General features: G+C 46.0%; 1 protein-coding gene across 1 annotated transcript; it reads right to left on the reverse strand.

Moving 5' to 3' along the window:
- Positions 1 to 698: 698 nt before the first annotated feature.
- LOC107121799 (C-factor-like) lies at positions 699 to 15,987 on the reverse strand. The gene is made up of 6 exons (XM_015424792.1): positions 15,847 to 15,987; positions 12,176 to 12,227; positions 6,456 to 6,643; positions 3,898 to 4,056; positions 1,898 to 2,000; positions 699 to 826 (listed from the first exon to the last, which is right to left on the reverse strand). The coding sequence occupies exons 1-6, from the start codon at positions 15,985 to 15,987 to the stop codon at positions 699 to 701; spliced, it is 771 nt and encodes a 256-aa protein (XP_015280278.1).
- Positions 15,988 to 16,877: the final 890 nt, after the last annotated feature.

A 16,877-nucleotide genomic window follows, 5' to 3' on the forward strand; every position in this document is an offset into this window, starting at 1 on the left:
TATCCCATGACAGCTTGTAAAAACATATTTCAGCCGCTAGTGCCTTTTCCATGACCAACCTGCCTTTTGTCAATAAAAAAAACTGATTTGTTGTAAATCAGCAAAAAACAAGGGGCAGCAGTATGACAATATCAGGATACAAAAGAATTACTGCAACAGTGCAAAGATAAAAACCTCACAGATGTTGTACATAATATATAGTCACTTCATGGTGTTTATTCTTTTCATAGAAGGACGTCAACAGACAGTCATTGAAGAAAGACGAACTTCCCCAGAGCTAATCGTTCGTTTCGAACTCTCTTTATCAAACAACAGTCTCAGTTCTGAATCCAAACATCACGAGACCTTTTCATAATAAACTCTTTCCAGTTCAATGCATAATTTCATAAACTTCACAGCAGAATGAATAAACCGGGCAGAAAAGCCTTCATTGTATATTATGTACAACATCTGTGAGGTTTTTATCTTTGCACTATTGTTGTAAATCAGGCCAGGAGTCCAACTCAGTAGAAATGCAAGGACTAAGTCCAACCTTTTAATAGATAGTGCTGTTAAACAGAGTGGCAATCATTAGTTTTAAATTACAAGAACATGATAGGAAAAGATGAAGGAATAGGTAAAGCACCTTGCCTCCTGCGGCCACATTCCTCTCCTGTAGGAAGTAAAGGAAGTCTGGCATTTTTTCTTGCCCTGTCTTGTCACCAAGGCACGCCTGCCCCCTCCCAGTTCACAAAAGTGCTGTTGTCTTTCTCAGAAAGATGGCCAAGGGTGTTCAGGATGGCTCCCGCGCTTGCATCTGCTGCCAAGGGGGCCTGCCCGTTTGAAAAGAGAGAGTACATAAAGACTTGCGCTGTGCATAAAAGAATGATAAATTAGTAAGGGGGACCAACCGTCCAGTGAAAGTAAGCGAGTAAATACAGTAAAAAGGAAAAAGGGCCTCCCATCGGGTGAGTGAATGTTGGTAAGAAATTTAACAGGACAATCCTGAGCTAGGGTTGCCAACCTCCAGGTGGGGCCTGGAGACCTCCCATAATTACAGCTCCTTTCAAGATGCCGGAGATTAGTTCCCCAGGAGAAAACGGCTGCTTTGGAGGGAGGACTCCTTTGCATTGCACCCGGCTGAGGTCCCTCCCTGTGAGAATGAAAGACTCCCGTGAGGCAAGCCCGGGAGTTCTCATGTTCTCACCGGGAGATTGGCAAATGCACAAGGTCTTCTGATTGATTCTGCATGAGTCTGCTGAATTACTGAGAGCACAAACTTTGCAATATTCGAGCAAGATAATATAAGCTATGAGAAAGAACATTCTGTGAAACACACTGTGATTTCTAGCTTAGAGTCTTTTTACTGTTTGTAACATCTTCACTGGACAGGAAAGGGGGGAGAAATGTGTGTGAGCCTGCTCTGAATAAAGCACTGCTGACAGCCTGTCAGAAAACAGTTTTGGTACAGAGAGAGAGAGAGCTAACAGAGAGCCTGGTCAGTAAGCTTCAAGAAATCTGTTGTGTTGTGTCGTTATTGAACCCTCAAAGTCTACACCTCCCCTCCCCAAACCCTGCCTTCCCCAGGATCCACCCCCAGATCTCCAAGAATTTCCAAATCCAGAGTTGGCAACTGCTGAAATTCCAGTCACAATCCAGCACAGAGTTCAGGAAAAAATGGAAGCACCTCTGACACTACGTTGGATTTTGGCTCGAGTGTGGGACAAGAGATCATGTGTAGTCTGATCCAAGGAGGGAGTTCTTAGTTTTAGTGAGGATGCCTGAAATATCTTCGAAATATAAAAAGTTAATAAACAACTGGAGCCTTATTTAGGTGTAGACACTGAATACTGAAGTTGATCTGGGATTGTCCATGAGCGATGATGAAATTCACCCCAGGAATCACCTACCTCTGGTCCTCCCATGTTCGTTTGCACCCATCCAGGGTGCAATGCAACGCACAGGATCTCATCTTCTGCATATCCCAGCGACTGGCACCGAGTGAGCATGTTCAGAGCAGCCTATGCCAAAAGCAAGGAGAAAGAAGCATTCAGTTCCATGGAACGACAGCAAGTCAAAGATATGTTTTGTAGATGGTGGTCACTCTGTAGCTCAAGGAGAGTCTCATTCGCCATGACCATCAGCCAAAAGAGCCACATTTACTTCCATCCTTGCCAGGTGGCTTACATCCCAACTAGGCTCACTGGTTATCCATTCCTACAGCATTGGCTGTTTCAAGGTGGAAACCACCTGCCAACCACCTCCCCCCATCAGGCAAGGGCCTTGCACACTTCCCTGAAACACGGGTAGCTGTCACATTGGGGAGCAGTAGTCAAAGGAACCACATGTGGAATGTCAGAGAGCCACAGGTGGCTTCCGAGCCACTGAATGAGAATCACTGATCCAGAAAATACTGTTTGATTTGAGGTTTTAGATATATTAAGGTTTCTTGATAGGGACACCAGGTTAAACAATAGAGTTCTGGGGGAATGCTGCAGTGTTGCCATAGCATGATGATGCCACTTCATGCCACTCCAGAAGTGACATAATGGTGTTGTACATATTAGATTCCATGTCAAAAATGAAGTCAAATGAGGAGGAAGATCTATGTTTTATTTCAATTAACAAAAAAAAAATTGGACCAAATACTCCATCCAAAATTGACTACTTTCTTCTCAGCATATTCAGGAAATATGCTTCAGTTAACAGAAAAACAATTAGACCAAATAGTCCGTCCAAAATTGACAACTTTCTTCTTTTTCTTCTTCATCTTCTCCTTGAACATATTCTGAACATATTCAGGAAATACACGATATTTTATACATGGACTGACATCATCGAGAAAACAATATTCAGACAGCATAATTGGTTACAAAAGACAGTGGTAATTTGAGTAATAATCCTCTGATTGGCCAGATATAAAGAAACATATATCTACGTCAAACTAAGTGTTTACTTAACCTAACCTAAATGATAATGGGCAACGATTCTACATATGAGACTAAAATCTTATCTGACCCAGACATTGAAAGGCTTGCCCTAAGAACTACAGAATCATTGAACTTTGTACCTATTATGTTGTCTGCTAACAATATCAGACCTACAAGAGGAAAGCCTTCTATATAACAGGCCTTTCTAACATCCTAATAAAATATTACTTAAAGAATAAATCTATAAAAACCAGAGAAATATGAATATGAACAATCAAGAAGAAAAAAACCTATATATTGGCCTCGGTCACACGAGTGGATTTGGGCCGGGAGAGGGATGGTTCGGGGGCGGAGCAAACGGGCGTGATTCCACGGCAACATCTGGGAATCGTTGCCTGTCCGTCCCCGATCCGTCCCTCCCACCCAAAACCCCACACCAAAAAAGAACCACCTATCTAGGTGGTTCTTCAGAGAAGAGCGCCTCAAGCCCGGCTGTGGGATCGCCGGCACGTCCTTGTGCCGGTGCATCCCCGGCTCCTGGCCGAACTACGCATCCCCGGCTCCTGGCCGAACTGTGTGAGCATGTGCAGTTCACCAGCCTCCCCTTCCCACCGTCTCTTTCTCCCCGGCATCAGGGGATCCATGGGATCCCGCCGCGGCGTCTCTAATTCGGTGCGGCTTTTAAAAGCCGCGCTCTGGGCGCTTTTCCCCCTGCCGTGTGGCAGGGACCATAAAAATCTTTATATTCCCATTCATACTACAATGGGGTCAGCATGATGCCAGACGCATAAGTCTCTGCCCCTTGATCCTCCCAGCCCCAGTTGCTGGCAACTGTATTTCCTAAGGATCTAAGTAACGTTCTTTCATGTTCTCCCTGGGCATAGATTTTATTTATTTGAGCTGTGGCTGGCTCTGAACACGGCTTTTCATGGCTTCTACTCTCTTCTTGTACTTATATACCGGGCCATTGCTGCCGTTATGGGCCTACCTTACTACAGCGGTAATTAATGAAATGCCCAAGATCCCATGCGTAGACATTAGCGATGGAGCCTCCTTCACTGGACACGTTGACAATGGCAGCTTTGCTACAACTCATCCCTTTCTGGGGGCTTTCTTGAGACGCCTTCCTCAGCAAGGGCAGGAATGTCTGGAGAAGGAGAGAGACAGGAACACAGCTGATTGGCGAGGAGGCCCAGACAGCTCTTCCCCAGTAGGGATGCAGACAGAACATGGGCATATTTCAGTTTGTTTTGTTTGTTTCCCTTCCTGATTTAGTTGTTTCTCTGCTTTTTAAATTGCAAAATATATAGAAATGCATACAGGTTTGCAGACCAGTATAATATATATACGATCAGGGGTCATTTCGTAGAAAAAGAGCTAGGGGAACTCATTAGCATAACTCATTAGCATATGCCACACCCCCTGACATCAGGGGCCCGGCGGTGGACCTGCAAGGCCAGCAGGAGTGCGAGGAAGCCCCGCCAAGGCCCTCCCTGGCCCCAGGCAGGTAGGGGTGGGGAGAGGTGGGGAGGAAGCAACTTACCCTCTCTCTTCTCCTGCCTCCTCCTGGCTGAATGAGGGCTGGAAGCGGGGCGGCCGGAAGCAGGGGGCGGGGCTTCATCTTGTGCCCCGCCCCCTGCGTTCCCCCACGTTCCCCCCCGAAATGACCTCTGTATACGATAGATACGTACTGTAAACAGACTATCTATTTCCCTTTCCATCTCTATTGCAGTACAGGAGACCAACTTTTCTCACGTCTTTCCATTCTAGCGCAAGCTGTCAATGTTAGTTAATGTCCTGATTGACATCAGTTGTCATGCTTTAAATCAGGGGGTCACCAACATGGTGCCCATGGGCACCACAGTGGGTGCCAGCATATTTCCTGGTGCCTGCCAGCGGGGCTCTACTGGTAGCAGGAGCTCCTTTGCATATTAGGCCACACACCCCTAGTGAAGCCAATCCTCCAAGAGCTTACAGAGCTCTGCTTACTGGGGCTACTGTAAGCTCTTGGAGGATTGGCTACACTAGGGGGTGTGGCCTAATACGCAAAGGAGCTCCTGCTACCAGTAGAGCCCTGCTGCCAAGTGTTTTTGAGAAGCTGGGGGAGGGGCATTTGCCCAGCAAGGCTTCTGGTTGGCTACTGGAGGTCTGATTCACTGTGCAGATTAAAAGGCACCCTGTGTTGAATAGAGCTCCTGTCTTAATTGTTGAAGAATTGCCATAGCATTCAGTAGTTTCAGAGGGGAAGCCGTGTTGGTCTGCAGTACAACAGCCAGCTTAAAGTCCAGGAGCACCGGGGAGACCAACAGGCTCCCCAAGGGAACTTTGACTCTCAAAAGCTCATACCCTGAAAGTCTTGTGGGCCTCAAAGTGCTACTGGACTCAAATCATACTATACGAGTCATGCATTAACCTCACTCCCTGGCATGTTGTGTTTGGCTCCACCTCCCGCAGCAGACATCATGTGGTTCTGCCCACCATGTTCTTTCAGAATTTCAGAGGCATCTGCAGATTCAAAAGGTTGGGGATGTTAGATCGCCACTAACAAATTGCAGGAGAGTGATTTCAGCAATAGTAATCAGCTTTATTGTAGATACGAACAAGTGCTTAAATAAGTCATAACCAGAACAGAACAACAAACGGGAGCTAGGCTCCTTTTAAACACTCCCAGGCTAATGTAGCCACGCCTATTTACAATAAACAACCAATGAGGTTATGTAGATAACAACCAATGAGAGTTCTTCTCTCGCAGGGAATAGGCATAGTTCTGATAGGCCATGGTTGTGGAGCAACCAATAGGCTGTTAGCTCGGAGGAACCTTCCTCTGGCTCGAAGCTTTAACATGGAGAGTCAATGAGACGATTCCGTAACCCTTTTTGGAATACACTACAGGGGACTTCTGATTTAGATCGTGCTGTAGTACATTTCTATTGCCTACAACAGAAATCTGATCCCCTCCGTTCTTGGGCTGCATCCACAGGGCCAAGATTCTCCCTGTCACGACCACTGTGAGTGCAGAGGCGTTCTCACCGGCAATGGAACATCCCCATGGAAAGTATGGCTGCAGTTTTCTGTGTCAGCAGCCATTTCCCGAGCACTACCACCCCTGCCACTGAAGTGCTTTTTCTCAGGCTTAAAACCCCCCAGTAATTGCTAGATTGCTATAGCATAATGTTGTAACCATGTATTGCCACAATCTGCTAGCTCCTCTGAAATCGCAGGTTTCATTTTTTAAAAAAGTCTCCAAAGTGAGATACTTGCAGTCTTGTTTCAATAGATGTAACTCATGTCACCATCCAAAAACGAAAAGCTGAACACTACTGAAGAAGTGAGCGATGACTCACGAAAGCTCATACCCTGCCAAAAATTTTGTGAGTCATTAAGGTGCTACCGGACATGTGCTCTTTTCTCCTGCACACTACTTTAATTTCTGTTTGTCAGCTAGCTGTTGGGCAGAAGACTATAAAACAAAGGGCAGCGCTTGTGATCAAGCCACCGAACTGCAGGTGTTGAGGGCTGTGAAATGCAAGACATTGCTGTCCTTACCTGGGTCACCAGCATGGGCCCTATTGTGTTGTTTTTGTAAACCTCAAACATGTCCTCTGCTGTCTCCGATTCGAGAGTGCTTGGCCTTATAATCGCAGCATTGTTGATCAGGAGATTCAGCCCGGCTCCTTGCAGCTTTTCAGTTACTTCAGTGGCGGCGGTTTGGATGCTGGATGGATTTGTAACCTCTGTAGCAGCAAACAGAAGGTTTGAAAGGTCATTAAAGATGAAACATCCCAGCCAGTATCTGTCCCTGAGAGTCTGTGTGCTGCAGTCGAAGTAGTGTAGTGGTCAGTGATGGACTAGGATTTTGGGGACTTGGTTCACATTCTTGTCTTTACTGAAAACTACTGGTCTTTAACCTAGAAAACCACGCCTGAATTACCAGGCCTCTCTTTGCTCATCTCCTCCCTTTTCCCTCTCCCCTTCGGTAATTTGCTACATCAAAATGAGGGAAATTATTTTCTTTTTTCCATTGCATCTGAGGAAGTGAACTCCAACACAAAAAGAATCATGCTGGAATACATAGTCTTAAGGTACCACTGGACCTCTGTTTTGTTCCAATAAACTGTTGTGTGCCCCACCCATTCCTTCCCACGGGGTGCCCCCACTCCCCACATACTCCCTTATCCTTGGAAGGGAGAATGAAACAGGGTTCTGTCACCCAGGTCTTCCTTATCTCCTTTCTCCTCCTTATCTCCTTTCTCCTCAGGCTTTAGGAGAGACACCCATAGACCCTCATTGGCTTCTTTTCACCCTGTTTTAAATGCAGCCCTGAAGATGGTGCATGTTCCATAGGCATTTCCTTCCCTCCCCCGGAAATGAGTCACTGTGATGGGCAAGTGGCTGTCCTGCCCCTGAAGGGAAAAAACAGCCACTCGGCTGAGTCAATGGGTGCCTGCTCCAGCATCCAATCACCTTTCAGAAGGGAGGTGTGATGCTGGAGGGAACCGCAGGAGGAGGTAGGTCAGCCTGGGACTGCCTCAGAGAGAGAACAGGGAGAGGTCAGGTCTGGCTCGGAAAAGGAGCAGACAGAGGGAAGGGCAGCTCTGCTTGGTAGTGTGGCAGAGTGGTTTGGCTCTGCCTCTGAGAGAGAAGAGGGCACCCGATTGTTAGGCCTGTCCAGGGTCATTTCGTAGAAAAAGAGCTAGGGGAACTCATTAGCATAACTCATTAGCATATGCCACACCCCTGACATCACCGGACGTGTGTCATAAGGCCACACCCCCTGACATCACCAGAAGTGTGTCATAAGGCCACACGCGGCCAGAAGCAGGGGGCGGGGCTTCATCATGTGCCCCACCCCCCATACCTCACCCGGGGGAACTGCGATCCCCCGCGATCCCCCCCGAAATGACCTCTGGGCCTGTCTCTGGCAGTGAGGAGACCTTGTGCCATTTAGTCTGACTCTTGGGATAGGTCAGGCTGGGGTGGGTGGACTCCTGTGCGTGAGAGACGCTACAACCTAGTGGCTAGTTAGTAAAAGCCTGCTTATGCCTCAATGGGTTGAAGGAAAGTGAAACGACTCTCTGAAGCCATAACGAGTTTAAGTGCCTCAGCTAGGCTTCTCCCTTGTCTGGAAGGAGTAGACCAAGGTGAGTCAATGTGGCCCTGGAACGCCCTGACTTGGATAGCTCGGGAAAGCCTGCTCTCGTCAGATCTTGGAAGCTAAGCAGGGCTGACCCTGGCCAGTAATTGGAAGGGAGACCTCCAAGGGATACCAGGGCTTGGGACACAGAGGACCGCTATCAAGCCGCCTCTCTGAAAACATCCAAACCCCATTAGGGGTTGCTGGAGGTCGCCATGACTTCCAGGCATGCAAGCGTGTGTGCGTGCACACACACACAAATAAAACCAACAAAAAAGTGTTCCTGGAACTGACATCATGTCTTTAATGTGCACCCTCCTGCTTCATCTAAAAAATATATTTTAACATTCAGATGCCAATGTTGGATCAGGTCAAAGGCCCATCCAGTCCAACACTCTGTATCACACAGTGGCCAGAAATACCAGGTGCCATCAGGAGGTCCACCAGTGGGGCCAGGACACTAGGAGCTCTCCCACTGTTGACACCCCCCCAAGCACCAAGAAGACAGGACATCACTTGCCCCAGAGCCCCTATCTATACCTTGTGGCTAATAGCCACTGATGGACCTCTGCTCCATATGCTTATCTAACCTGCCCATTTATAGTAAAAAAACCCTGTAGGACATATTACAGCTTTCAGATCTCAAAATAAACAAGTCAATTCTGTCACCCAAGCAAGAAAACTGATGTTTTTAATAATATAAATGGATGCACTGGGAGGGTATCTTCCATTTATAGGTACAGACTTATTATACAAGGCAATGGCAAACCACGTCTGAGCATCTCTTGCCTTGAAGAACCATACAGGATCACCACAAGTCAGCTGCAACATAACAGCATAGAAGTAATTTGGCTGTGGTCACATGGAGCATTAGCCACGCTACTGAGACGGATGATAGGCGGATTTTCCGTGCGCAATCACACCGCAACATCTGGGAAGCGTAGAGCTCCCATGGCGAACCCGAGGCTTCCCGACGAAGATGCGGAGTTAAAAACTAGTACCTCCGAGTTACTAGTTTCCAGAAACTGTGGGGCAAGGGCTGGTGTCTGATCGCATTTCCGGTGGTAGTCCGTGGCATCCGGCACTCGCCCTTGTCCCGTCACAAACAGGTTTTTTCCCCAAGTCTCCACAGGATGTGCACAAACACCCAACGGCGCATGCGCACGAAGAGGAAAGTGAAAGTTCCATTGCTCCGCAGAATCGCACATGCCGTTGGTGAGATCGCGCCGCGCCGCTTCTTTGCCACGCTGCAGGATCTTCGTGTGATCGCCACCTCGTCCCTACCCACGGGCCCTCGACAGGACCTGTGATCGGGTGGCCGTGCGTTATTTTGCTCCGGGCCAAACTGCCACGCTCCCCCCCCATTTTACGGCCTGTGTGACCGGGACCTTTGTATGTTTTCCCCAGCCTCCTTTTATCTTACTGTATCTATAGTTTGGAGGGGAGGGGGCATGGTAGCCCCATTTTGTCAGATCTTGGAAGCTTAGGCTGATTCACTACTTGGATGAGAGACCATCAAGGATGACTCTGCAGAGGAAGGCAATGGCAAACCACCTCTGCTTCTCGCTTGCCATGTTGCCATAAGTTGGTTGCACTTATGCATTATTCACATCTCCTACCAATTCAGCAGAACGATTCCTTAGCTTTTCCCATCATTGGCTTCAGAGACTCATCAATGAAGTGTCCAGGGGTGAGGGAGGGAGGAAGACTCAAGAAGACCAATGGCCTTTCTTCATGGTCATTCTTCAAAGTGTTTCTAAACAGTATTATAGCCATTTCACAGAGCACTGAGTTATCCTTGCTTCAGCAGTAACATGGTGTTGCCCCAGCCACATTACTGATTTGTATGAGGTGCACAACTACTCCCTTCTACTTTTAAAAATCGTTTTGAGAAGCTTAATTTTCTGCATGAGGAAGTAGAAACAATTCCACAAGGTGTCATTGCAGGGTTGAACAATAAATGGATCACACAGCTGAGCAGAAAAAATATATTGTGTTGCCTTTTTGCCAGAAACTGCATCAAAAACTCAACTCGGTGTCCGTGACTTTTGTGTAATCACAATTCATGCCTCATTTAACAAAGGTTTTGAAGGTAAGAGATATTTAGAGGTGGTTTGCTGCTGCCTGCGTCTGTGAAACAACCCAGTTTGGGGCTAGTTTTAAAAAGAAATAATAATTGCAGAGTTGGCCTGTCAAATATAGAATGGTAAAAAATGTTATTGAGGTTTTTCAGGCCCATCACTCCTTTACGATTTCCCCCTTTAATTCCTATAGATATATTCTAGCTGTGGCATCACTGAATTGATCTGTTATTATGAATACTTGGTGTCTGGAGGGATTAATTACTGTTTTTATCTTTACAGCCAGACAAAATAATTAATTACAAAATTCTACAGTAATAAAACATGTAAAAAATTTAAATGAACAGTTGCTCTGGATATAAAGTGGAAAGCAAAAATTATTCCCACCCCAAGGGCTGATAAAAAAGGATCAATTCAGCAATGTGGTGGTTACCCCAAATTAAAAGGAAGCAACTAATTAAGCAGAGAGGGTTTGTAAAAGAGCAAATCTGAAAAGCAGTAATTAATCACTGGGGAACTGGAAAAACTGATAATTAAGGATCAGCCCAGGAATGTAGCAACCACTGTCAGTGAAAAGAAAGTACCAAATTAGGCATAAAAAAACATAGATGAAGAATTATAAATAAAACAAGTGGGAACCCACAAGGACTTGTAGGGGGCATCCCCTCCCCTACTATTTCTTCTTTCCTTTCCCTGAAAGCCCCCATAGCCTCTCCCTTTTTCCTGCTTCCTTCCTTCTCTCCTTCCCACCCAGCCTACCTTTATTTGTCCCCCTCCAGCAGCTTCTACCTTGGATCACTTTCCCCTGTATCCCTCTCCCCACATTATTTCCCCTTTCCCTGTGACCTTTCATGGCAGACTGGAGATTTGAACCTCGGTCTCCCAGACCCTATTCTGAAGCTCTAACAGGTACACCATACTGTTTTTTATAGGGTGGCTGCTGTTGAACAGTAGCAAGCAGCAAGGTGAGTCATGCAGTCATGTGGTATCAAGTCCCTCGGTGGTTGCCACCATGCCTGGTCCCAATAAGTCCTCCCTCAAAGCCCTGTCCTCTCCGTCTGCCTTTTACGGACAGAAACGAAGCATAGGATGATGTGGTTGCCAAACAATGGCTGCTGAGGGCTTCTGTTTCTTAAATCTGTAGGTGCTCCCTGTATCATTTTTGGCTTTTTTAACCCACAATGTATTTTTTTCAGATTTTCCTGCAAACCTGGGATGTTTTTCAGGTTTGTAGAAAGATCTACGGTATCTTGTCCTTTCACATTTCCAGTCATCGGATTTAAGTATCCTCAGATGTGGCTGACTTGGCTATTAGAATATACAAGTGGGGACCCGTGGTACTTGCAAGGGTGAATCTCCTCCCCCTTATTTGACCCTGGCCACCTCCCCATTGCTGCCACTGCAGGGCCTGATGCAGCTTCTTTCATCCCCCCCATTGCTGTCTACCACCACCCCCAGCAGTGAGGTGGGTATGGTTCCCAAAGGGCCTGCTGAGGTTTTCCCCCCTTTACCACCACTCTCAGTGTAAGTTGGCACAACTCCTGGAGGGCCTGAAGGGGTTTCCTCCAGGCTGGGTTTCCTTCTGCCATCCCACCAGGCCCACCCACAGAGAGGGCAGAGGTAAGAGTGTTGTCTGAACTTCTACAGAGAACGCTTTTGTTTGGGGGTGGGATTAACCCCCCAATTTTTTAAAGTTTCAGATATTTCTGTGTGGCCCTGATCTACAGATTTAGATATCCGCAGATGGGGCCACACTGTTGCTGTTAGAATATATGAAGATTACAGAGAAAAAGCAGAATCTTTGCCGAACAGACTTTACTTCCATGGGGAAGGGAACTATTGGATATTCTGTGAGGTATAGTGGAATACTAGCTATAACGTGACATCACCATTTTAATTCTGCTGGAAGTTAATTTTGGAAAAAAAGGAGTGCCTGAGCAACAGGAAACTGTACTGTTCCGGAAACAGCTGGTCCGGAATGACTCTGAAGCTCAACCCTTGCTGCATGAATAAAAAAGAGAGGATTGGTGGAGGGGGGCAGAGGCACATACCGAGGGGGATGATCTTCACTTCACGATGCTTTCCAGCCAAACCCTTCAGCTCCTGAAAGAGACAAAAGCCAGAGATTTATGATGTAACAACCAGTATCCTGGTTTGTTTGATATGGGAAAGGGAGTCAGGCCCTGACCTGGATGGTCAGGCTAGCCCAGAGGTTTTCTGCAGTGTCAACTTTCCCCCTGCCTGCTTTTCGATTCATCTGCGGCTTTCCCCGGTTTCAGCAGATGATCTATCCCTCCGGGGCAAACTGCGTTTTTGCACCGGGGAGGGAGAGATCATCTGTGGAAATCAGAAAAAGTCACAGATTAATAGAAAAGCAGACAGGGGGAAACTTGACACTGCGGAAAACGTCCCAGTCTTGTCAGATCTTGGAAGCTAAGCAGGGTCAGCCCGGTTTAGTATTTGGATGGGAGACCAGCAAGGAAGTCCAGGGTCACTAGGCAGAGACAGACAATGGCAAACAACCTCTGAACGTCTCTTGACTTCAAAACCCTAATAGGTTGCCATAAGTTGGCTGTGACTCGACTTAAATAATAAATAGTGCGTTAAATAAAAACAAGCAAAATAAATAGTAATTGATAATAAAACCAACCCAGATATATGACCTCTGTCTCCGATGGACTCAATTTCAGCCGGTTCTGTTGTAACCAACCAGCCAAAGCCTCCAGAGCCTCAGCCAAAATGTGTGCAACTAGTTACCCATCTTTATTATTATAATTTATTATAATATTTATTATTATTATTATTATTATTATTAATAATTTTACAACTAGTCTTGTTCTATAATAACACAAAGATGAGCCCTTTTGGAAATGGGGATATAAGATTATTTTAACGGTGGTTATTGTTGTTTTTAGTTTTTTCCATCTTAATGATAACTGAGATTTGCATGTAGTCTTACCAAATAAAGTACAGTCACCTCCAATGTTCCCTCTAAGCTGTGGAGTCTTGTGAGCAAAAATTCTACTTTGTGAGCTCCTAGCATTAAAGTTGTGAGCGAGCGATTTGGCTGCTGCAGAAATCAGTTTGCTCTGGAGCCCTCCTTCCTGAGCTAAGACAAAAATGTGTGAGCCGGAGGCTCAAAATCTGTGAGCTAGCTCACACCGACTCAGCTTAGAGGGAACTATGGTCACCTCTATATCACAGTTATTGTTTTTTGTATTTAGGATGTACTTCACACTGCAAACCCATTTATTTGTTTTTCTGCTTGAATTAGGGAATGTGGCACCATAAAATGTTGTGTTTATAAAATAAATCTTTATATAATGTTGTGATAAAGAATGAGATTTGTAACGTGCTCATGATGCATAATGACCACTGGGTTGATTCTAATTTAGACAGTACAAAAGAAAAAGACAAAATGAAGCTATATATGCATGCTGGTTTCTCCAAATTATTATTACTAGTTCAGGATTATATGCAATTTGCCATGTTGCTATAATGTATTATCACAGATTTATTGGAAATGTATTGAAAAAGTACACAAGTGAGTTGGCAACTTTGATCATTGTTAAAATCAGTTATCTGTACCTTTAAGGAAGTGGGTTTCAACCAGCTACATGGAATTAGGGGGATCAGATTCTCTTAAGAAGGATTGGTTGTTAGTATTCTTAGAGCCTGCTGTGCCAGCCATAAAACAAAAGGTTTTGCTCCTGCTCAAGAAAGATGACTGGCGTCTTCTTTATTAAAAAATTAGAGAAATATTTTCCTTCATGAAGACTCAGTTGCTTGTATCTCTTGAGAGCGTTGTGCCAGCCATGGAATAGAAGGTACCTATTTAAGAAAAGGGACTGGCTTGCTCCTTATATAAAAGTTGAATTGTAACTGTAGGTGAGTCTCAATAATATATGTTCCCTTTAACAGTGAGGTTTAACAGTTCTGAGAATGAAAAAGAAGTTCCAGTTTATTTATGGTCATTCATATGCACAATATCTGTTCAATAACAATCTTTATTAGTATATTGTTATCTGTATTTTTGAGGTAGTTCCTTCATGAAGGCTCAGTTGCTTGTACCTTTGATGAGCGTTTTGAAGGCAAAAGAACAGCAGGTTTTGCACTTGCTTATCCAAAGGGACTGGCTTTCTCCTTATATAAACACTGTATCACGACAATAGGAAGATAACCCCAGAGCAACAAGAGGAAGACAATTAATGAAGAATGAAAACTTCCGAAGAAAGTTGTAACACAAAATGAGTTTACAACTAATTTACAACTAGTCTTGTTCTATAATAACACAAAGATGAGCCCTTTTGGAAATGGTGATAGAAGATTATTTTAACGGTTGTTGTTTTTTCCATATCGAGTGAGTTACACCATCCCTGGGTTGAGAAGCCAGAGGTTATAGTTAGCTGGGCTGCTGTTGGCTTTCCAAACCAGGTCCAGCCAGAGCAATGCTGAAATTTGTGAAATTTGTATGTAGTTTTACCAAATAAAGTACTGTCGCCTATGAATCTGTTACCCGAACTGGTCCAAAGACGGTTCCGGGAGCCCGGATCAACCCTGTTTACAGAGGCGGGCGGTGCGTGAGTTCTAAACCCGTGTATCCAGAGGTTAGATTGGTGCTGAAAGCTCGCTATTTTCCCAAGGAAGTCAGACAACACACTAGATTTAAGAATAAATGTTGCCTTTACTAAAGCAGTTTCTTCAGACATACAAAAACAGATACATACAAGATTCGCACAAGCTCCTTAATTACAATAGAATATAGAAACAATCAGTATGAAAAATAACAAAAGCATCAAATAAGGGGGATGACTTCACAGGTAGGCGGGCATACTTATCTGAGGTCCGCTGAGAAGAAATCTCCTCTTAGGAAAGAAGGGTAACTAACGTATCAACTGGTGAACTCTGAACACACAAAGGCTGGTCCAGCCAAGCCACGTGTGCGTTCCCTGGTCGCGACTCCGGGGAACTTAGAGAGTCACCTGAAGCACCTTAGTGCACGCTAAGGGGAAGAAGCAGAGGCTGGAGAGAGATAGAGATAGAAACAAAGCCGCATTTCTCTTTTTACCAGCTCTGTTCTGGGCATGGCCTTACCTGCCATAAATCCTGGGGTCCATCCTCTATTCTATGGCTATAGGTCCACTAAGGGGTGACGTCCTAATGAAGGGGCAGGGGGCAATAGGAGGATATTCTATCCTACATCAAAGCGGGGCCATGTGTTGAGGTGAGAACCTCCGTTTCCATTGACAACCTTTGATTGCTGGGATGTTGCTGGTCCAGAGTCATAACCAGTGTTGTCTTTTCGATGCCAAACCAGATAACAGAGAGGGAGTTGGTGCTTTCCCACAATCCATCAATAGTGGGTCACGCCTGTTGCTTCTCCAAATGTCTCCTTGTGCACAATGGCGATGACCTCCTCTGGCCAGGGGCACATTGGAAAATTCCAGGGCAGGCATCTGCTTTGTGGCAGGCATCTCAGCTATGTCCATCCATGGGTAGCATGAGGTGCAAGGCCCGCCATTCAAACACATAGCAGCAAACGCACATAACATTGAGCCCTGCGTCCCAAAGGCACAGATACATAGTCATTTGAGCAATACTTCATAAGCACAGTACAGACAAAATGCAAATACAAGCACACATAGTAACATATCACAGAGATTTTTTTTATATTTAGGATGTACTTCACACTGCAATCCCATTCATTTGTTTTAATGCTCACCTGGGCATGTGGTCCTTCCGGGTCCCGGCAGGTTGCAAAGATCCATTCTGGCCGCTTGCTGTTCCCCAGCAGCTGCCGGATCAGCTCCAGGCCAATGCCCCGGTTGGATCCTGTCACCAGGACGCTTCTTGCGTTCAGCATTGCTCTGGCTGGACCTGATTTGGAAAGCCAACGGCAGCCCAGCTAACTATAACCTCTGGCTTCTCAACCCAGGGATGGTGTAACTCACTCGAGTCCATTGTGCGCTCAGATTCTGCGTTGGGCTGCCTGCCAGCATTGCTCAGATAACCAAGACTGTATTTTTTAAAAAAAGATGGGTGTGGGTTTCCCAAAAGCACTGCCTTGTCAAGTTTCGAAGTGGGGATTGGTGCATATTGAGGGGAAAGGTAAGGTAGAGGAATGAGAGGTACAGCGTCTGCCAGCACACCACTGATTTGTATAGATTTTTCAGCGACCTTTGGACTGTGAATGAAAAGATTTCCAGGAACCGATACACACAGCAAAGGCAAGCAGCTCAAATGGCAATGTCGGAGAGGATAGGAGGCTCAGGTGGCAGCCACTGTCGTAGTTGGTCCCCTATCTTGACCGCGATGACCTGGCCACTGTGATCCATGCGACAGTCACCTCGAGGCTAGACTACTGCAACACTCTCTACATGGGGCTGCCTTTGTTGCAAATCCGGAAGCTGCAGCTAGTGCAGAATGCTTCAGCCAGGCTGTTGATGGGTCTCTCTAGGAGGGTCCACATTCAGCCTGTGCTTAAAGCGCTGCACTGGCTGCTGATAGCGTACCGGATCCGCTTCAAAGTGCTGGTTCTTACCTATAAAGCCCTATATGGCCAGGGTCCAGCCTACCTGAGGGACTGCCTTTCCCCACATGTTCCCCCAAGAGCACTACGGTCGGGGCCCCAAAATTTGTTGGTCATCCCGGGCCCCAAGGATGCTAACCTAGCTGCGACCAGGGTCAGGGCTTTTTCAGTGGTGGCTCCTACCTGGTGGAACGAGCTCCCGAGGGAGATCCAGGCCCTGCGGG

Source organism: Gekko japonicus, unplaced genomic scaffold, assembly GCF_001447785.1.
Source record: "Gekko japonicus isolate JY-2015 unplaced genomic scaffold, Gekko_japonicus_V1.1 scaffold892, whole genome shotgun sequence".
In the NCBI taxonomy this organism is placed as follows: domain Eukaryota; kingdom Metazoa; phylum Chordata; class Lepidosauria; order Squamata; family Gekkonidae; genus Gekko; species Gekko japonicus.

What these genes read in the sequence shown, in the direction of transcription:
- LOC107121799 (XM_015424792.1), bottom strand. Translation starts at nt 15,987, where the DNA reads ATGCTGAACGCAAGAAGCGTCCTGGTGACAGGATCCAACCGGGGCATT. An exon ending in AGTGAAGATCATCCCCCTCG is followed by an intron (nt 6,644 to 12,175) that starts GTATGTGCCTCT and finishes TTGCTGCTACAG; the next exon opens with AGGTTACAAATCCATCCAGC. An exon ending in GGTGCAAACGAACATGGGAG is followed by an intron (nt 827 to 1,897) that starts GACCAGAGGTAG and finishes TGTACTCTCTCT; the next exon opens with TTTCAAACGGGCAGGCCCCC.